The 22,297-nt window shown below is 36.9% G+C and overlaps 3 protein-coding genes and 2 non-coding genes across 5 annotated transcripts in view; all 5 read right to left on the bottom strand.

Annotated features, from left to right (window-relative positions):
- Positions 1–438: 438 nt before the first annotated feature.
- Positions 439–4,024, bottom strand: rps27.1 (ribosomal protein S27, isoform 1). Its single transcript, XM_061742230.1, has 4 exons — positions 3,954–4,024; positions 2,042–2,150; positions 1,819–1,929; positions 439–686 (listed from the first exon to the last, which is right to left on the bottom strand). The coding sequence occupies exons 1-4, from the start codon at positions 3,957–3,959 to the stop codon at positions 658–660; spliced, it is 255 nt and encodes an 84-aa protein (XP_061598214.1). The 5' UTR covers positions 3,960–4,024; the 3' UTR covers positions 439–657.
- LOC133461670 (small nucleolar RNA SNORA35) lies at positions 911–1,039 on the bottom strand. Its single transcript, XR_009784228.1, has one exon. It is a non-coding gene; the product is annotated as a small nucleolar RNA SNORA35 (small nucleolar RNA).
- LOC133461669 (small nucleolar RNA SNORA35) lies at positions 2,337–2,465 on the bottom strand. Its single transcript, XR_009784227.1, has one exon. It is a non-coding gene; the product is annotated as a small nucleolar RNA SNORA35 (small nucleolar RNA).
- Positions 4,025–6,231: 2,207 nt separating the features above from the next.
- On the bottom strand, positions 6,232–14,625 carry lrrc71 (leucine rich repeat containing 71). The gene is made up of 17 exons (XM_061742289.1): positions 14,485–14,625; positions 12,790–12,819; positions 12,582–12,695; positions 12,249–12,359; positions 11,891–11,966; positions 11,700–11,774; positions 11,007–11,075; positions 10,761–10,920; positions 10,590–10,673; positions 10,387–10,461; positions 10,152–10,241; positions 9,981–10,044; positions 9,852–9,895; positions 9,712–9,738; positions 9,516–9,627; positions 8,219–8,310; positions 6,232–6,633 (listed from the first exon to the last, which is right to left on the bottom strand). Exons 1-17 carry the CDS (start codon positions 14,543–14,545, stop codon positions 6,514–6,516), a joined length of 1,404 nt encoding a protein of 467 aa, XP_061598273.1. The 5' UTR covers positions 14,546–14,625; the 3' UTR covers positions 6,232–6,513.
- A 2,589-nt stretch (positions 14,626–17,214) lies between these two features.
- ash1l (ash1 (absent, small, or homeotic)-like (Drosophila)) overlaps positions 17,215–22,297 on the bottom strand; it is a 52,789-nt gene continuing 47,706 nt past the window's right edge. Inside the window, exons 23-27 of the mRNA XM_061742229.1 lie at positions 22,034–22,172; positions 21,734–21,906; positions 20,670–20,836; positions 18,954–19,401; positions 17,215–17,816 (exon numbers count right to left, since the gene is read on the bottom strand). Of these exons, the coding sequence (XP_061598213.1) occupies positions 17,725–17,816; positions 18,954–19,401; positions 20,670–20,836; positions 21,734–21,906; positions 22,034–22,172 (1,019 nt within the window). The 3' untranslated portion in view covers positions 17,215–17,724. The remainder of the gene's footprint in view (positions 17,817–18,953; positions 19,402–20,669; positions 20,837–21,733; positions 21,907–22,033; positions 22,173–22,297) is intronic.

Below are 22,297 nucleotides of genomic sequence, written 5' to 3'. Positions count from 1 at the left end.
TATTTTAATATTGCTGATTATGGCTTACAGTTTAAGATTAAGATTCCCAGAATATTCTAATTTTTTTAGATAGGATATTTGAGTTTTCTTAAGCTGTAAACCATGATCAGCAATATTAAAATAAAAGACTTGCAATATTTCAGTTGATTTGTAATGAATCCAGAATGTATGACATTTTCTTTTGTAATTGCATTATAGAAAATCACAATATTTTAATTTTCGGTGACAGTCCTGTACATTTAAATTAAAAATGGCAATTTTGTACTTCAGTTTTCTATTTTTTTTTCCTATTCCAATCTATGAAAAGAGGTTAATTTAGTTTTCTTAATAATGGGGTGGTGCAGATGTCATATATCGGGCATTAAGAGGAAAAAGACACTTTTGGGACTTCAGCAGCAAGAAGTCCGCTTACAAAAATGATCACACAAAAACCATTACTTTAGCCAAAACAATATTTATTGAGAGAAACAGGGTTGGAGAGTGGAATTACAGCAACATTTGATCCGTTGACACCAACTGTGGAAATCCCATCAGCTGTCCAGTCCAGTCTTCTGGTCTCATTTCCAATCCGACTGCAGGACTCTGTGCCAGTCTCTCTCGAGACACGCTGATATCGACCGGTCCATCCCCTGCTCTCCCTTCAGCTCCGAGGAGAGTTTAGTGCTGCTTCCTCCTGAATGAGCACCCTGTTACAGGACACAATGACAGTCAGCTGCTGACAAAAGAAACACCTCACTACACAGAAATACTGCACGCAAAGCACACGCAGCCCTGGCGAGCCATGGTGGTAAATGTGACGGATTAGGTCCACGCGCTGAGCGCTCGCAGTGACCGAGTGGATGGGAGTGAAGCAGTATGAGATGGAACTGCCCAAACCCACACTTGGTAACAACAGCTCATGGTGGAAAGCGTTTGTTCTCAGTCTTCGAAAGGGGGGAACCAGTGTCTAGCTCAACCCTTCTGCAAACTGAGGTTGTTCTGGCACTGGAATGAGATTGGAAGACCACGAGAGAGGAAGTCCAGTCACTTAGCAGTGCAACTAATTCAAAATGTGACACAAATATCACCTCTAATCTGCCTTTGAAACACAAAATACCAATGCAACTTTTATTTTAGCACATAGTATGAGAATACAGGACTCTCAGAAAATTAGAATATTGTGATAGTCCTTTATTTTCTGTAATGCAAAAATCTCATACATTCTGGATTCATTACAAATCAACTGAAATATTGCAATCCTTTTATTATTTTAATATTGCTGATCATGGCTTACAGCTTAAGAAAACTCAAATATCCTATCTAAAAAAATTTGAATATTCTGGGAATCTTAATCTTAGACTGTAAACCATAATCAGCAATATTAAAATAATAAAAGGCTTGCAATATTTCAGTTGATTTGTAATGAATCCAGAATGTATTGACTTTTTTTTTTTTTTTTTTTATAAATTGCATTACAGAAAATAAAGAACTTCTTTATCACAAGTCCTGTAATGCTGCAGCACAGATGATGAGCAGCATTTTTTCCAAGATTTTATTTGCTGTTGGCTGACATTCAATGCTCTGAGATTTAATAGGATGAAGACGGTGTAGAAAATGACTTAAAGATAGAATGATGCGAGTTTGGGTGTAACTACAAAAGACAAAACATACGAGCCCCTTTATGTCACAAAAACAAAAACTATTTTTTCCTTGTAGAAACAAAAGTGCATACAGAAACCCAAGCCAGTGGTTAAAGCTGAGCGATGGGCTGCATGCGAGACCCTGAACCCCCACCCGACACCCGAGCGGTGGACGGACTAGTGTGTGGACGTCACTGACCCTCTGTCAGGCGAGCTTTTCCTCCGGTGGGCTGGCATAGGACTGTTGAGCAGCCCACACACAGCACGACTGTCTGGGCATGGCTGAACACCGTTGTGATCTTGTAACATCCTGGAGAACAAAGAAAAGACACCAGTTAATACTCCAGCCTCTAACAAACCCAGATATCCAAATTCCCACAAAGATATCACCACCATGGACATGAATGTGGAATAAACTGTACCTGGACATTTCACATCCATAAAGTAGGAGTTGGGACTCTGAACGAGACGCTTCTTCTTGTGCCTCCTCTTCTCCTCCTCAGGGGATGGGTGCAACAAGTCTTTTGCGAGCTACGTTGAAAGAAAAAAAAAAAAAAAAAAAAAAGGAAGAGGAAATAAAAGCGTTAATATGGTGACAAATCTTAATATATACGTTTAAAGAACAAAACATCACGAGCTGCCCGGGACGGGAGTGAAGCAGTATGAGATTGAACTGCCCAAACCCACACTTGGTAACAACAGCTCATGGTGGAATGTGTTTGTTCTCAGTCTTCGAAAGGGGGGAACCAGTGTCTAGCTCAACCCTTCTGCAAACTGAGGTTGTTCTGGCACTGGAATGAGATTGGAAGACCACGAGAGAGGAAGTCCAGTCACTTAGCAGTGCAACTAATTCAAAATGTGACACAAATATCACCTCTAAATCTGCCTTTGAAACACAAAATACCAATGCAACTTTTATTTTAGCACATAGTATGAGAATATATTAGTCTCCCAGCCCGGCGGTGCATCATGGGTAATGCTGCAGCACAGATGCTGATGAGCAGCATTTTTATTTTATTTGATGTTGGCTGACATTCAATGCTCTGAGATTTAAAAAGGATGAAGACAGTGTAGAAAAGGAAGAGGAAATAAAAGCGTTAATACAGTGACAAATCTTAATATATACGTTTAAAGAACAAAACATCACGCAGATCCCGGGGGGGAAGAATTTCTGAAAAACATGAATTGCCCCCCCCCCCCAATAAAAATACCCTAAATTATTCAAAATTGAACAAATGTATTTTCAGACTTAAAGGTTGAATATGTAGAATATTTATTAAAAATATATTTATAAAAAAAATAATACACCCACGGTGCGTTTTGAGGTGTACAGAATGAAAGTATTGCTACTCCTTACATTTTTTTTAAGTCTGAATTAATATTTTTAAAATTTTTGACAGGCTTTTTGACATTTATGTAAATAAATATGTTGGGTCAACTTGTGCTGTGTTTATTGTGCTCTTAGCAATGGGTCCTTTTTTTTTTTTTTTTTTAGAACTGTTTACCACCATAACTGTGTCAAAACATGATCAATTAGCTTAAACAACTTGTTTAGGGCTCCATATTTCATCCATATATCAATTGATCGTGCATAAAGTAGTCCCATAGGATAAAAGGAAGATGGTGAGAAGAATTTGAGATGAGTAGACACTACATGCCCAAAACCCTTAAAATTATGAGTTAAGTAAGCAGTGACACACACTGTTGGCTGTTTAGGACAAATAAACAAGAAAGGTAAGCACAATAAATTATTCCTGCAGTATTTTTGGCGAGCATTTACCAATTTATGGTACGAGTTGCATATTGGCAAAAGATTAAAAATTAAAATCACGTTGGTGTCCCCTCCCAATCCTGACATCGGATCTAAACCCCTGATTATAGGAGTAAAGTGTAATCGGATGGTTTTATTTTGTTCTTCGTTGTCCTCGCCAGGCTTCTCTCTGGCCTACGAGCCCGGGCTTAGGTAACAGCGACCAGGCATTTGCACCAATATTATACACCTGACCTGGAAACTATAACAATAAAACACAACCCTAGCCCTAACGAGAGCCATTGCCGGCAGCAGCAGCAGCGATCGTGAGGTTTTCTCCGGTACAGATCCTCGCTGAGCTGGCTCCATGTTTGCGGGCTGCGCGCCGCCATCTTGTGTCACAATGCGCTCGCAATGTGCGAAACTAATGTTTAAAAAACTGGGACTTCAGCCCAACGAAGCCGGATAAAACCGACACTGGTTGGATCGGCAATGTCTTATAGAGCCGTCGGGCTCGGTAGTTGCCCTTCAGCTTTTGGTGAAATGGGGTAAATATGCCGTTTGGTCGGGCTGGGGATACTCACTGGCATGTTGGCGAAGATCTAGCCGCTGCCGAAAAGGAGGATCAACCGGAAGCTGCGGCTTCATATCTGTCGGCGCTTTGAGCACGAGGCGGAAGTGACGACACATTCCCGCGGCGGGCCGCCTATATAAGTGACGTCACATCAACTTATATCTTCATTTCTTTTATTTATTTTCACACGCACACACAAAAACATATATTATATACATATAATAAATATATAGAGAGATATTTACGTCCCTTCTCATTGTTTTTTTTTATTTTTTTTAATACTGTATTTTATTGTATTTTGTATTACGGGGACCTTCAGTGTTATTGTTCTTCACCATCAGAAATGTAAAGTAGAGCTGGGTAGAGTAGCCAAAAATTGAACTCAAGTAAAAGTACTGTTACTTCAGAATAATATGACTCAAGTAGAAGTAAAAAGTAGTCATCCAAATAATTACTTGAGTAAAAGTAAAAAAGTATTTGGTGAAAAAACTACTCAAGTACTGAGTAACTGTTGAGTAACGACTGATTTATTTTTTTAACACAACCATTCAAACAGACAAAAGTACAAAATAATTATCTTAAGGCAAATTAAATCAATAAAATAAAAAAATAAATTAAAATTAATAAAAAAAATAGCTTAAATTAATCTTAAAGTAAATTCAAGTACTTTAATAAATAATGAAATAAATAAAATAACAACAGAATAAAAAAAAATAATTTAGCACAAGTAACACAGAATTTCAAGCCTTTGTACTTTTCTTTTTTAACCAGAACTAGAACAAACATGAACTCATAGAAACTCTGTGTGTGTTTGAGTCTGTGTACATGTGACAAAACATGCAAAAACAATCACTTTTCCCAAAGAATCACCCAGTGATGTCATGAGATTGACACGTACGTGGATAAAAGGGATAAAAGAAAAGTAACAGCTCAACGTAGCCTAATGTAGCGGAGTAAGAGGAACAGTTTCTTCTTCACAAATCTACTCAAGTAAAAGTAAAAAGTATAGTGATTCAAAGCTACTCCTAAAAGTACAACATTTCCCAAAACTTACTCAATGTAACGGAGTAAATGTAACTCGTTACTACCCAACTCTAAGTAACTCCCAGTAAAATAAATAAGGGACACCTCATCAACCCTATTGCCTTAACCCTTCCTGCCGTGGTGAATTTTTTTAGCCCCTTTTTTTGTGAGTGAAACGATTTTTTAACTATTTGACTCAAACCTGAATTGAATTAGATGCATATGTTTGAATGCCATGAACACATGGAAAACAAATGATTATCCAGCAATTCACTTTAATACAAAATAACTAAATGAACTGAATAAAATAAGTATCTTCCAATGTAAAGTTGCAACTTTACATAAGAAGAATAAATATTCAATTGTACAGTAACTATCCCTCAAACAATCTACACTTACTATATTTTGATGGAAATATTTTGATGGTTGCGTAGGATCTTTCTTGTGGGAATATTCAAATAGTGATGCAGTAGAGTTAAGAAGAAGAAAAAAGCTTCTAATATCGATGCAAAAAGAAGGAGGTTCACAGTCTGTGGGGTACCTGAATTGAATTAGATGCATATTTTTGAATACCATGAACACATGGAAAACAAATTATTATCCAGCAATTCACTTTAATACAAAATAATAAAATGAACTGAATAAAATAAGTATCTTTATTAAACAGAAACCTGTCCTGCTTAACTTAAAATTGTATAAATTAATATAAAACAATAGAAAGAAAGCAGAACATCCATTCTGTAATAGTGAACATTTTTAGTGTAATAACAAAAGTGCAAACAGAAAGTCTGTAGAAAACTTGTAAACATATTTGTGCCTCAAAGGCCATGACTGTAGGTTACAGTTGTAGTAAAACAGAAAAAATAACTTATGAACTCAACAGCTCAATGCCATTTTCCAGTGATATTTTATGACTATTTTTTGACTCTCACAGCTCAATACGGGACGCTACTTTAGTTTATAAATACGGGATGATTCCGTTTTTCAAGGGACGGTTGGCGACACTAATCAGGACTGTTTCGAGTAGCTCCAAGTTTATTTTAATAAATGCTCCCTTCCATTGTGACTTGACTGTAGTAAAGGGGGAAAAAGTCAGTGTTGTGAGGCTTCAATGCTCTCAGAGGGATTCATTAAAAGTTTCAACTTTTGTGCTTTTCTTTGTGGTTTTGTTTTCTCTCTGTTTTCTTCTCTTCTCTTTTTTTTTTTTTACTGAGATGCAATGAATAGAAATGAGAGCATGTGAGATATAATACCAGTGGTTTATTTATGTTGACAGTACTTTTATTTAGCGGATATTTTTATTCAAAGTAAATTGAAGTTTTGAGCAAAGCAAAGTAGTGGGAAAGCATTTTTACACAAAGCTGCAAAGTGGCTCAGAGTTCAAAAAGATCGAAGTTCTTCTCTTTCCTCCAGCTTGTACACAACCTTTATATCCCATGACTCAACATGACTTCTATAATTTCTTTGTATCTCTTGTAACAAATACTAAAAGAAAAGTACACATGTTTTCATTGCTATATAACACCAAATGTCAGTGGAAGTAAATGCTAATCAAGCACTGTCTCCTCTTCTTCTGTTGTTTCAGTCTGTTTTTGGCGAGAGAGTCTGAGCTCCATCTGGTTCTTAATCTCCATGTAACACTCACACTCCGGTGGAAAGAGGTTTCTCTGTGAGACACAGATGTTTGTAATACAAAACACAGATCACCATCATATTCAAGAGTTAATCCTATAGATTTCAACATGCATGCATGGCACAAGCAATACACTCGCTGTTTAAACAGAGCTCGGTAGGAGAAGGGAAAAGAAAAGGAAAACTATACAAAAATGTGTGCAAGTAAAAGGGAGTATGTTAAACGTAAATGCAACCAAGAGGAATGCTGCACAAAGGTATAAATAACAGCAGATTTTTAAGCTTTTCCAATTATGAAAAAAAAAACAGACAGTGTACATTAATCAACAATAAATAAATAGAGGATAAACATACAGTAACTCCACACACATTAAATAAGAAGATAGTTTTTCACCGGCGATTTCTAATGTTAATGCTCGTAGATATTTAAGTTACAATAACTAATGCTGACAAAAAATATAGATATGTAATAACGTTGGTTTCTTATGTGATTGTGTTGGTTTTTTGAACACTTTATTTATAATTACCAATTCTTATATAGAACAATCTTATTCACTTTTTTCTTTTTTACAACCTTGGAAGAAAAAGGATCCCAACAGATAAAATAAAGGACAGACAAACAAAGTCTCAGGTTTCTTATGTGATTGTGTTCCCTGTTTCGCTATTTCCTTAAATGGGATATTTTATCAACTACCAAGTTTTTTTTTAAACTAAATGATATTGTTTTTATTGTTGTCTTTCCTTCCTGTTGATGTGCAGTGTACAGCTGTATTTAGGGTCAGGCTCAGACATTTGTACAGACGTATAAACAGAGGTGAGTAGTAACGAGTTACATTTACTTGAGTAAATTTTGGGAAATGTTGTACTTTTAGGAGTAGTTTTGAATCACTATACTTTTTACTTTTACTTGAGTAGATTTGTGAAGAAGAAACTGTTACTCTTACTCCGCTACATTAGGCTACGTTGAGCTGTTACTTTTCTTTTATCCCTTTTATCCACGTACGCGTCAATCTCATGACATCACTGGGTGATTCTTTGGGAAAAATGTTTGTTTTTGCATGTTTTTGCATTTACACAGACTCAAACACACACAGAGTTTCTATGAGTTCATGGGCTTGTTCTAGTTCTGTCTGCTGAGCTTGTTTAAAAATGAAAAGTACAAAGACTTGAAATTTTGTGCTACTTGTGCTTAATTTATTTTTTTATTCTGTTATTATTTTATTTATTCTATTTATTAAAGTACTTGAATTTACTTTAAGTTTCGTTCAATTTAAGCTATTTTTTATTAATTTTAATTAATTTTATTATTTTATTGATTTAATTTGCCTGAAGATGATTATTTTGTACTTTTGTCTGTTTGAATGGTTGTGTTAAAAAAATAAATCAGACGTTACTCAACAGTTACCCAGTACTTGAGTAGTTTTTTCACCAAGTAATTTTTTACTTTTACTCAAGTAATTATTTGGATGACTACTTTTTACTTCTACTTGAGTCATATTATTCTGAAGTAACAGTACTTTTACTTGAGTACAATTTTTGGCTACTTTACCCAGCTCTGCATGTAAACCGCACAAGCCTGATGTCAACCTGAGTCTATTGAAGTGTGAAGCCGTAAAACACCTGTAGACAGAGACGCAGCAGGCCTCCTCTCTCCTCCTGCATCTCCAGTGACTTGAGGAACAGAGGCAACGACTTCTCCGTAATCCTGTTCCCTACGCAAAAAAAAAAACAAACACTCAATATAACTATTTATTCTTAAAGCCTAACAAACTGTCATTAGCTAATTTGCACAGAGCCCTAAGTAAGTGGCTGCTACTTATCAAATACATTTAAACAGGTCCCTCTTGTAAATGGGATTACAAAAACTGAAATAATTAATAATATTTAGTCATTTTTGAAATGAATCACAATAATGAGTGAGTGAGTGAGTGAGTGAGTGAGTGAGTGAGTGAGTGAGTGAGTGAGTGAGTGAGTGAGTGAGTGAGTGAGTGAGTGAGTGAGTGAGTGAGTGAGTGAGTGATTTATCGATCAGCTTGTTTTGAAGCACAGATTAAACATGAAGAGATATTAAAAGGTCTTAAAGAGAAACATTAAAACACAAAAACAAAAAAAACAAAAAAAAAACAAGTTGAAACATTCCTCTTGCCAAACAAGGGCAGTTGTAATCTGATCTTCATTTCCGCAGAGATAGAATAGAATAGAATAGAATAGAAGACTTTATTGATCTCCCAGAGGAGAAATTCAGTCGTGCAGCAGCCAAAACACACACACGCTTTATACAAAAAATTTAAAATAGAAATAACAATGAAAAAAAGAGATGAATCCTACTCAGCAGTGGTGCCACCAGGGGGTGGCCAGGGCCATGGCCCCCCCTACAAATTTGCTGGCCACCCCACTAGCCTCAATAAAAAAAAACACTTGCCGGTCACGTAGATTCTATCATCAGTTATGCGTTTCATCCCAAATCATTTGGGCCAAATGCATGTCAGTCGGCGTTTATTTAAGTATTTCTGAGCCTAATAATAAAAAATAAATAAATATATATATATATGTATGATCTATATTATATATTAAAAATGCGTATTTATTTTTATATATATATATATATATATATATATATATATATATATATATATATATATATATATATATATATATATACATATACATACATATATATGCCTTAGGTTTTTACCGACATGGTATTAACCATTAACATATATGCAGACAAGTTAGAAAGTAAGAAAAACAACAAAATAAAAGTATTTCTGAGCCTGTATACTACAACAGTACAATAAAAACCTGTAATGATTTTAATGGCTTTTAGTTTTGGTGTCCACCCCAAGAATTGAAGTGGCCCCATCTGCCCCCCCCTAGGAAACATGTTTGGAGGCGCCCCTGCTACTCAGTTTCTGACCTGCCAGGTTCAGGGACTCTAGTGTGCTGTTTCCAGGCAAGAAGAGTTGTCCGTCCCTGCGATACACAGATTCCTCCAGCAGGGGGGGCACTCTCTCCACCAGCTCCTCCTCCTTCAGGAGAACACGGACATGTCCCTCACATCACAGGCATTGCTAAGAAGTTTCTTGTTCCATAAAATGTTGCATCCACCAAACCTTATTCAGGGAAACACTCGAGTCATCCTGAATAAAAAATAAATAAATTATTATACAAATCAAATGACATACAGTGCTGTGCATGCTGGCATTCATCTGGCACTTTATACAGAAGTTTAGGGAATGTTTCAGGTACCTACCACAGGAGATTCTGCCTCTTTTTGCTCGGACTTTCTACCTTTAGCTGTAAGATTTAAAAGATGGCAATGAGAAAACACTTATACTCTCTTTCACCAAGATAATGAATAGAAAAAGTGTTTATTACTGACTATCGGATTTCTTTTTAGACTTTTCTTTGATGTTAGTAAGTTCCTCATCTTTTCTGGAAGCTTCCTGAAATGACACGCATAAAAATCCCATTGTTCAAAATATAAATTAAATATTTAGGATTAAACAGTTTTAGCTACTGTCCACGTTGGTGTGTAAGCATAGCATGTTACTTTTTTTCTGGATAGGCTTTTGTTCTCCCCTTTGCCAACACTCAGTGAAGTGTCAAGTGCTGAGGCAAGTTGTTCAGCAAATAGAGATTCCTGAAAAGACAGAGCAACACAATTAATCCATGAAAGCTTTTCATATTTGTGAAACTGTGTTTCACCCTTCCTCTTTTCCCAGTTTTCTTTTATGATGGCGGATAAGGATTGGTTTAAAGGAAGGCTGGGTATTAACCACACTCACCGCCTGCTTTCTTTGCAGGAGCAGCTTCCTTCTCTCCACAACTTCTTCATGAGTTAGTGCAAACTCACCAAGTATCTGAAAGTGGAAATGATGAGCAGTGCAAGGTAATTACATTTTAAATGCAATAAGCAGAATGCGGTTTAGATATTTATCTAAATACATTAATACGATACAAATGTGTTGTCTATGATGAAGATGGATACCGTCGCCAGATCCGCAGCTCCTGAGTCTCCAATATGATTGTTGCACAGTGAGAGATAGAGCAAAGTACGATTAAACCGGAGTCCCTGGGATGTAAAGCAGGAAAAGGACAACACGTCAGCTAACATGAATCAGAAATGAAGTGCCAGTGTAGAGTCAGCTCTGAGTTCTACCTGTGCAATATGTACAGCACCTGCATCACCGATGGAGTTGAATGCCAGGTTGAGTGACAGGAGGTTACTGTTAGCAGATCTGGTGGTTGAGAGAGCTGCACCAATCAGACGAGCGCCTTCGTCTCCAATCCGATTGTTTCGCAGGGACAAGTGGGTAAGGCTTGACCAAAGAAACACATTTAATGACTTAGACATGTTTAGGCACTTCCATGGAAAGATGGGTTTATTACTGTATGTGTGACTCACACGCTGCCTTCAGGGAGAAGAAGGTGGAAGCTCTGATTGGGAAGCACATTGCCCTCAAGTGTAAGAGACCTAAAATAATTCAAAGTAGATGATAGATCAGTAAACTTTATTCAGCAAATTTTAGATTAAATTTATTTGTAAATGTACAACTGTTACTTACGGAGGAGTATTAGGGCCAGGCAGGAGAAAAATAAAAATAATATTTTAGAGGAGAAAGATTTTTTTTTCATTATGCACTTCGAGAAAAAAGTCGAAATGTGGAGAAAAAAGTCGAAAAGTCGAGATTAATGTTGAAGTACAATTTCGAGAAAAAAGTCGAAATGTTGAGAAAAAAGTCGAAATGTTGAGAAAAAAGTCGAAATTTTAAGAAAAAAGTAGAAATGTCGAGAAGAAAAGTCGAAATGTTGAGAAAAAAGGCGAAATTTCGACTTTATTCACGAAATTTCGACTTTTTTCTCGAAATTGTATTTCAACATTAATCTCAACATTTCGACTTTTTTCTCGAAGTGCACAATAAAAAAAAATCTTCCACTCTCAAATTTTTTTTCTCTTGCCTGGCCCTAATACTCTTCCGTAGTTACTGGCTTGAACTCAAATGAAATTCCCATTTCACAAGTCAGATGCATTTAGACCTATGAACCAGGGAGATGGAAAATGAAGACTCTTAATTTGAATTGCATAGAATCCACGCACCTGAGGCTGGCGCTCAGAGATACCACCTCCATGAGAGAGATTAGCATTTCCTCCTTCAGTCCTGCCTGCCAAAAGCTGCACCGCAGTGAAGAGGATAACACAAACAAACAAGAACCAAACAGTGATAGAAGTACCGCTGTTTGCAATGACAAGAGTGCACCACTCTTCATTTTCTAAGTGTAATTACTCACTGGAGTCCATGTAGCAGCCTGATTGAGGGAAGCACCTTAAGCAGCACTTTAAACATTTGCTCATCCACCTTCCATCCTGTGTATTCGTGACAAATTTGATTATGTTCACAATAAAACTCTTCAAAGAAGCTGTGGATCTTGTCTAGTCACAGTTAAATGCTGATTAATGATAATCTTATTTGTTTAACCCACACTATTTCAGCATTACATGATACAAAATGCAGCACAATTGTGAATAACATGACTGGAAAATAAATAACCAATGTGATTTGTAGCTATAGACGTGACGGAGGCTTTTAAGTGTGTTTTCAAAGGGCACTATGGTTGTGAACAGGTCCCCTCAGTGTCTAGCTCTTACCAGAAACTTTGACCTCTTTGGTACTGAGAGGGTTTTCATTCTCCAGCTCGGCCTCTAAGCATGGCTTGGACCAGTCGCGAGGGGCAGAATTTATCTCTAACTGCTTGTCTCCTGGAAGTGAAATTACTTATAAGCAGAGGTGCAGGCCATAAAAAGGATAATTACTGTGTATGCACATTTCCCACATAATGACCTCTCCCGTGTGAATTGTGCATAAAATTTGAGATGAGGCTCTAAAAACAGTAAGCAGAAGCATTAGAACTGATTAAACTGGAAAGTGCAAAACTGTTGGAGTTTGTTTCTTTGTTTGGAACATGAGCAGCTCTTTCTTACTTATGGTGGAGGAGGTCGAATGTCTGGTCCAAACTGCTGGGATCTCCTTCACGTTCAGAAGAGCGCAAAGAGCAGGGAAGTCGATCTGCACATTTCCTGAACAGTGATATTCATCTGTAGGGCACCAGAATTAAGGGACTGACCAAGCAACTCCTCTGAAAATATGCTATGGCTGAAGTAAAGACAAACCGAGGAAAATGCAGCTTACCAAAGGTCTGTGGTTTCTTCTCAGGTCGTGCTGTGGAAGAACAGAGGCACAAATGGTCTAAATTGTAATAAATAAAGATACGACTAAATCTTACCCAGTTATTACCGCAATAACACAAGTGACTGTTTGCTATCTTTCAAAACTAATTCACTATGACTGGATGAGTTAAAAGGAAAATTTTATTTGGCGATTATTATCCATGTGCCAAACGCATGCCGGATCATTATTGTTTTACTTCTGCAATTCCTGGATACTCCTATCCCACGTTTGAGATGGGAAGGTACGTGTCCTTGAAATGTAAACAACTTAAGGTCAATGACGTGACGCCTATATTTTCTGAAAAAAAGATTTTTTTTTTCAATTCAAAAAAGGTTTAAATGGATAAAAAAATACCATATATATGAACTACCTGTCCCACATATGGACTCACTTGAATTTTACAAAAACTACTAGTTATTTGAATTTTGTTGTTGTTTTAAGCGTCAAAATGTCATGTGGTGCGACCGTCCGACCACGACTCTTGTTTTGAAATCACTCTAAATGTTTTTAAATCAATCTTCTGCCCTATCTGGCATGATTTCCAAAATGTCTTGTAGTGTGTAAGATTGCAACACATTTGTATTTATATTTCCATCATAATATACGAAGTTTGGTTGATGATGTCCATTTTATGAAATATCATGTGACCATTAAAAAAACAACAAGTATTTTTGAATAATAAAAAAAAAAAATGTCAAGATGTTAAGAAAATTAATTTATTTTAATATGAATCATGGTTGCACCACATGACCTTTTTTAAGCCTAGTGCCAATTCATCTTGACAAAAAACTCTGAAATCACTAAATTTAAAATGTTTATATCAATTTATGTGTACAACACATTCTTAATGTTTGAACTACTGCAATAGATATTCTTTTTTTAATTATTTTACAATTGACCTGTTGAAAATCCTTATTCGTCATTGACCCATATGCAATATACAGACTGTCTCAGAAAATTAGAATATTGTGATTTTCTGTAATGCAATTAAAAAAACAAATAGAATATTCTGGGAATCTTAATCTTAAACTGTAAACCATGATCAGCAATATTAAAATAATAAAAGGCTTGCAATATTTCAGTTGATTTGTAAGGAATCCAGAATGTATGACATTTTTGTTTTTGTAATTGCATTACAGAAAATCACAATATTCTAATTTTCTGAGACAGTCCTGTATGTGTATGCTGCTGCACCTTTGGGCAGGGCTGCGTTACCATGGTTACGTCACTGCGGTGCTGGAAACACATCCAACGGTAAAAACGGATATATATAACTGTTATAACGGTTATAACGGTTTACAACCGACTGCCTGTTGTCTTTACACCTGCCCATCTAAGTTCTGAGTAAACTATCGGATCGTACAACTTGTGTGGAGTTATTGAAAACCATTATGTATGAAGCAAAACAGTATACTACAGCATTACTTATTCACTAACATTTCTCTGCTTTTAGAGGTAGTTGCAGAAATAAATATAGAACACATTAATAACACAAACTCTATGCTATACACTTGTACTATCTAAAGTTTAGGAGTTTTTCTTCCTTTTCATTTTAAGAATATCAAATTCATATTCTGACATCTAACCGCGGAGCAGATCTAAATTGATATCAATGATTCTTGACCTGCTGATAAAAAAGAGACACGTCGTGCTGACCTGTATTTTCAGGAGGCTCATCTTCCTGGATTTTCTTCTTTTGAGGTCTTTTTTTCGGCATATCTTAATTGTTTTATAGTGGAAACAGTGTTCGGTCACTAAACAGTTCAGCAAAAGTGCTCAAACACCTAACCTCCATCAGGCTCGGTGTTACCTCCGCGTTACCAGGGCAACCAACTCCCGAACCCTATCGCGAGACTTGGATCAGGTCGTTTCAAAACAATAAGTTTTCTGTAAAACTGTAGTGTCTACATTGGTAAATGCAACAACAGGTTTTCAAATATGGTGTGATTTTATACCTCAAGAACCAAAAATCAAACAAAACAAAAAAAAAACTAAACTTTGATTAAGCTGTTGCTAAACATGACCATACTCGGCTTCTCGTTTTAACTACTGCGAATTTTGAATTACATTTTGCCAAAATGTATTTATTTATTTTATTTTATACATTTATTTTATTATATTAATTTATATTATTCAATATTTACAATTTATTAGGATTTCTAGTGTTTGAATAAGCTAAGAAACTCAAAAATGAAGATTTTTTTTCCCCTCAAGTTTTTTAATGCTCGTCCTGGTTCTATTCAATTGATTGATCACAAGATGTATCATGATCACTGACTGACCTTAGGAACTATCCATCCATCAGCAAATCTTGAAAATTCTTAAATGCTATTTTTTTTTTATACATGAAGTGACTATTAATGAACATTGCCATTGGGTCAAAACATGTGAAAAACATCTCTTCTACTAAATTTATACTCAAAGGATCACAACAAATGTGACTACATTATTATATTTGTGTATGTAATTTTCAGCGCAGAACACCAATATATATTTACAATAATGTAGTGCTTTTTATTAAAAAAAACGAACAAATTAAAACAAAAAAACAAAACAAATATAAAACAAAAAGTAAAAACCAACAGCATTTTTCATGACTTAAGAATCATAATTACAAACTTTAAACGAGTGGAAGAAGGTTTTTTTTTTGACAAACTGTACAAATCACAAAATATCTGCCAGTCTGCCATTTACAATGCTTGCATCTTACTTTGTGATTGTCTAAAAATAACTAAACAGATCACACAAAACACACAAATACAAGTACAAGCATCATACAATGACTGCTATCACAAAAACGGAAGTTTCCTATTTGAAAGAAAAACAAAAAGTTATAGCATGATATTGGGCTGACAGCTTTACTTTTGTTTCTGTCACCATTTAAAAATATCATTAACATTTTTATGTTGGTTTGTTTTTTTAGTGTTCAACACTTTGCAGCAAAAAACAAGGAGTAAATTTCTCCTTAAAAGTAATATTATTAACAAAATTCAGTGACAAAGGTGTCATTGCTGAGTCACTGTCCTGTCCCAGTAACTTCGGCGTCCGTCTGACATTCTTCTTGCTCATGCAGTACATAGGTGAACTTAATTTATAGGCAAGGAAAACTCAGCTTAAGTTTTATGTCATCAGGACAGTTATGGTGAGATTTTCTGGATATTACAAAAATCACTTTCTTCCGTACTTAAGTGTCTTCATTATAGGAATACAACTGAAAGTAGTTATAATAATATTATAATAATAATAATAATAATAATACATTTAGGGCTGAGTCCTGTACAGTACATTAATAAACAAAATCCATATTTAAGATATTGCTTTTGGAGACACTCCTCAATGTAAAGTGTGTATATTTACATAACTTGGCACTGTACAGCTTCCTGTTCTTGCTTTCCCTCCCTCAGTGTCTCATTCTAGTCACTTTTCTGTCAGTTTACCGCACTCGGACATTGCAGGGTGTCCCTTTTTAGCAGAGGCATTTGGGGGGAAAAAAAAAAAGAGAAAGAAATCTCATCAAATACACAACTTCTTCTTTTTTTTTTTTTTTTTTTTAAACATTCTCCATGGCAACCAGGAACAGTCAGAAGACAAAAAAAGAGATCTGAAGTCCTTCCCCCGCCAAATATACAGTATACACCACCCCATCCGTCTCACAGAATGTAAGAAAATATGACCATCACAATACATTTCATGTTAACTATTGTTTTTCATAGTTTTCTTAAAACTGTTAATTGCCATAGAGCCCTTATTTTTTTGTATTTTTTTTCTTTAAAAAGGTATATTTTCATGAAACCTGGCAGACACACTGAGTGTGTATGCACGCACACACACTTGCAAGCAAAGCAGGGGGAAGAGCACGGCTGTATAAGGCGTTACGGTAGGAGCCGGCGTCTCTCCCCCCCCTCCCTGCCTGATTTAGTTAAGCTGGTGAATCATGTTACTTCAAAAAAGAGGGCGAAGCTGACTGCCTCACGAAAAAGTGAAAAATAACAAGACACTTTGACAAAAGCACACACACTCAGCCCCCCTCCCCCAAAAATCCTCACTCCCGCGCCTCCCATTGCCTCTAAAAACAAACACACCACAGTCCTCCTCTGTTCCTAAATGAGTTTCTACAGTATAACTGGAAAAAAGATAAGAAATGTTTTAACTTGCTTTTTTTTCTGACTGCATCATCCAATACTGTGAGTGTTAGTGTGTTTCATTTGTAGATACATTACACAGAGCTTCACAATATCCATGGTACCAAAAGTGCAGTTCACCCCCCCCTGTTCTCTCTTTCCAAAGAGCAGCATCTGAGCTCACGCTCAACTCTACGTTTCTCCTATGCCATCTCTCTCCCAGACAGTCCTGGTACAGGTTTGTACTCATCTCTTACACTATGTAGTTGCAGCTAGATCCCACAAGGGGGAACAATTTTTCAATATCCACAAGCCCACTGAACTAAAAAGATAAAATATCCCTCCATCCTTGTCCATCCCTTTTCAGTACCAGTTGTTTCATTTCTGATGCTTGCTAGTGGAACACATTATACCCATGTCTGTAATGTTCAATGTATCCAAGCGCATGGGTTACTTCTCCTATGTGCATTTTTCAAAAACAGATTTTGCATGATACTATTTAAATAAGAGAAGCCTTTTTTTTTGTCGGATCTCCTCTGCAACTCTTGACGAGCTGAAACCGTCTTGGAGTTCGACGCCTCCAAACCCCCTCCAACTTCTCGGAGCTGAGACGACAGTCTTGGAAGAGGTAAAGTGGAAGAGGCCCCCAGGGATGCATTGTTGTCCATAACGGGTGGAGAACTAACAATGCTGTTTCCCATCTTGATGTCCCTCCTTTTTCTGCCCTGCGATCACGGCAGTGAAAGGCAGTGTGCGTGGCAGGCACGTGGAAACTTTATTTCCTCAGAATAAAATCTCCGAAACCAAGCGTCCGTCTCCGTAGCCGCCGTCCTGCTCCTTCTTCAAGGAGATATGTGACATCAATGGCTGGAGAGAAGAAGATGGAAGATGGAAATTTAAAGTTTGATTTATTTTTTAATTTACCAGCTTATTCTTAGTTAGCGTTTATTGTGAGTATCGAGGTGATTTTTCAGTAAAGACAACAATTATTAAGAGGATTTTGTGACCTGTCAATTATGTTCCTTCAAATAAAAATCATCTAAAACTGGAACCAGCAGAGAAAAGTACAATCTGCTTCTCTATGAATTAAAGATGCAGTGAGAAGAGATGAAAAGCAGTTGATGGCTGCTCTATTGAGTCATGCAAGTAAAATCTTTGCTTTGACACTTTTTAGTCGGGGTGTTTCTAGCTCACTTTCTTACGGTGGCCGAGACCCGCCATTGCTGAAAATTAAAGAAACGCTGCAAATAAAAAGAAACGCCGCTGCAAATAAAATAAACGCTTTGCAAATAAAATAAACGCTTTGCAAATAAATACAAACGCCGCTGCAAATAAAAGAAATGCTGCAAATATAAAGAAATGCTGCTGCAAATAAAAGAAACGCTGCAAATATAAAGAAACACAGCTGCAAATTTTAAAAAAACGACGCAAATAAAAAAGCCACAACGGAAGTGAATTAGCGGGGACTATTTTTGCTGATGCACCTGTGTTTTTTACGTGAGAGGAGAAGAAGAAGACGAAGAGGACGTAAGTGAAAAGGAAGAAATAAGAGGAGCGAGGAATAAGAAGAACGAACGAGAAAATAAGTGAAAAGGTTAGTGTTCAACGTCGCTACGTGTAATTTTTAATGTGCAACACCGGTGCATCGGCAAAAACAGTCCCCGGTAATTCACTTCCATTGTGGCTTTTTTATTTGCGTCGTTTTTTTATTTTATTTGCAGCGGGGTTTCTTTATATTTGCAGCGTTTCTTTTATTTGCAGCAGCGTTTCTTTTTGTTTGCAGCGTTTATTTTATTTGCAGCGGCGTTTGTTTCTGTTCGCAGCGTTACTTTTATTTTCAGCAATGGCGGGTCTCGGCCACCGTACTTTCTGTATGTGCAACTGTTTTTATTTTTATAAAAAAGGGAGTTGAAAAACACAAATATATAAAAAAAAAAAATCTAATATATTAGAATGATCTGTCAAAGCAACCCTAATGTATCTGGTTTGTTCCCAGCTCCTTACCGTTCTTGCTGGGTGTTCTGTGCAGCAGATCCAGGAGGATCTTGTTGAGTCGTTCCCTCTGGGCATCCCTCCTGCTAAGAGGTGGCTGATGAAGCGGTGAGGAGGCCACGGATGATGGGAGTTCAAGCATTTCTCCTATCCTCTCATTAGAACCTTCTTCCAGGTCCTTGCGCACCATATCCTCCTGGATTTCCTCCTCCTCTTCTTCCTCTTCATCATCTTCATCTTCTCCTCTTCCCCGCTCAGCTCGTCTGGGTTTGGCTGGCAGAAAGTCCGGATCGTCTGCAGCCATGTCCATGTCGTCGTCCACTCCTCTTCCGTCTTCTGCTTCAGGAGGGAAGTCTTCGCCCCGGTCACAGGAGGACCCGTCATCTGTGTCTTTGGGTCGTTCACTTTTCCATGCCGATCGGCCACCGTTCCTCTTATAGTTGTCAGGAACATAATGAGGCTGCAAAAAAAAAAAATGGTAAAAATCACACCCTGTTAAAAATGTGTTTGAAATGTTTTAAAAGGCTGCAGCTTAAGTTTCAAATGAACTAATGGCATTCAAGTCTGCAAAAAACATAGCAGATTATTAAATATATACATATATCAGACGTTTTGCCTTTTTTGTAAAATATCCAGAATTGAGATTCCTTCCATTTCATTCAGTTAACTTAGAAAATCAATCCATGACACTGTAGCTGGTGTCAATCCAACATCAGGTAGAAGCAAAAAGAGCAAGCTAACTTCACATCAAGTATAATTATTAGTATTTTTTGAGATCCGAATACATTGTTGATTAAAAGTTAAGATCTTCATAATTGAGCAACAAAAAGTTCTGTTATTACCAAGCTAGTGACCAAATTACATTTTGTCTGTAGTCTCCCTCTTGGTAACAATGATCAAGTGTGATTTTCTCAATGGTTTACCTTTGCAGTGACACTAAAAACTACAAAGCACTGTACTATAACTAGTGTTGTCCCGATCACGGCATTTTCAAAACATCGGTATCGGCCAAAAACGTATCAGGACATACCTAGTTATTAATGTTTTTAATGTATATTCAATCGTTTTATATATCGTTGCATTTAACGTCACTTCCAGCCAGTGGCCGGAACTGACGAAGTAAGCGAAACTAACATGGTTTACATGTTTGAATTGTGAAATGTTCTATATGTTCATGTTGCATTAGCTGCTGCTATTCATTTCATGCCCTTCAGAATTCTGCACTAAGGTTACGCCAAAAAGTATTTGACTGGATGTCATTCAACTGCCTCTTTTGATGTTAAATGTATTTATTTTTGTTATTGCACTATTCTGCACTTTTTGTTATAGTTTGCAATTTCATGTTTTTACATTTTGTGGCACCAGTGCTGATAAGCTTTGTTGAAATAAATGTCCATGTTGTTCTCCAATGGACAATAAAAGAAACTTGGGATAATTTGAGTTTTAGTACTCTTTTTCTCTCTTTTTTTTTTTTAATTCATTGCCAAAATGTATCTGATCGGGAAAAAGTATCGGTAATGTATCGGGAGCCAAAAAAAGTGATCGGATCAGGAAAAATCAGGACCGGCAGATACTCAAACTCAAGTGATTGGGATCAGATCGGGAGCTAAAAAATCCTGATCGGGACAATCCTAACTATAACCTTGAGTCTCTTCTCATGTGTTTATAAAGCAGTACCAGACCCCACCACAACACTGCCCACGATGTCAGGACCCCCATCAATCTCACCGAGAAGTCTCTCTTCGGCGCGAGTCTCTTGGGGAAGTGGTTGAAGGCATATGGCTTGGTGCAGACCGGGTAGCGGTTACGATGGATCTTGTAGAACAAGTGCGCCGACTTGTCCAAGCGGTAATCACAGATGTACACGTCCTGCTCTTTCACACCCTTCGGCCGGCCTGTAAACAGAATACGCTTTTTATTATTTAGTAACTTTAACAGTAGAAAAAACTGCCAATAACAAGCTACAGCACTAGTGACTGAAATCTAATTGCAAGGATAAAACTACATCCATCAGCTCCAGTACTCGAGTTGTAAAAAGAAAATCAGGGGGGATGGTGGATTTTATCATATGGGGACAGATAATTTGTGCTGATTACAAATAATATAATATATTCCAAATAATAGCAGTGACCAAAACACCTGCAGAAATACTGCAGGAATGACATAGCAGCAGTTAAATGCAGCCTTCTGTAAGCTTTAAATATCCACTGGGCTTACATCAAATACATCAAAACACAACAATAAAAAACACTTTTCTGAACTTATCAATATGACTCTGTCCTTCACAGGATAAGTAAAATGGATCACTGCAAAAACTCTAAATCTTAACAAGAATATTTGTCTTATTTCTAGTTAAAATGTCTCATTTTAGTAAAGAAATCTCATTACACTTAAAACAAGACTCATCACTGGAAAAAACAACAACTTTCACCTGTTTCAAGTAGATTTTCACTTAAAATAAGTAGAAAAATCTGCCAGTGGAACAAGATTTTTTTTGCTTGTAATAAGAAGATAAATCTTGTCCCACTGGCAGATTTTCCTACTTATTTTAAGTGAAAATTTACTTGAAACAGGTGAAAATGGTCAAATAAGTAATTTTTCTGGTGTTATTTTTCTGGTGATGACTCTAAATGTTGAAAAAGCCCCCTCATCCCCCCTCAACTCCAGTACTGATCAGCTCTGAGCTGCTCAATCACCGTATTCAGACACCCCAATAACAGATTTATAAAACTAAGATATCTAAGAAAGAATCAATCATTCAAAAGAGGAAAGCAAAAGTGCTCCCTCCTCACCCTTGCAATAAGTATAAAGGTCCAGGACGCAGCAGGTTGCCACCACGGCCTCCAGAGGGATGATCTCGTACAGCGGCATGCGGAACAACTCGTTCTGGTAGAAACGTCGTGATGGGGAATGATGCGTCTCATGAGGCCGGAAGTAGTGATGACCAAAGGCAAACCGCTCACCCCTTCAGAGTTTGAGCGGGACATAAAAATTGAAGATTAGTATTTTCAAAACCACTACGGCTCTATTTGCAAACTCACAGTACAATGAACAGTACATGTTGTCATTCCATGTTCTACATCTGAACTTACTTTTCATTCTTCCAGAGTTTCTCAATGCGGAAGATGTCGAGTTTATCTCGGTTCATGTGAGACAGGAGACGGTACGACTGCCTGACGGGCTGGCCTTCAGGGGTCCGCCTGCTGTCCCTCATTAGATACACACAGTCACCTGCACACAACACACACATCCAACAGATTATTCTTCTAAAATTGTATATTTTAAAAGCAACAAGAAAACAATGTAAACTTGAAGAGCAGTCGGTATGAATTAGAAACACATTTAATGTTATAGAT

The sequence above is a fragment of the Cololabis saira genome, chromosome 15 (assembly GCF_033807715.1).
Source record: "Cololabis saira isolate AMF1-May2022 chromosome 15, fColSai1.1, whole genome shotgun sequence".
Lineage (NCBI taxonomy): Eukaryota > Metazoa > Chordata > Actinopteri > Beloniformes > Belonidae > Cololabis > Cololabis saira.
The sequence above is the reverse complement of the archived record's forward strand: the minus strand, read 5'-3'. Positions and strand labels throughout refer to the sequence as shown.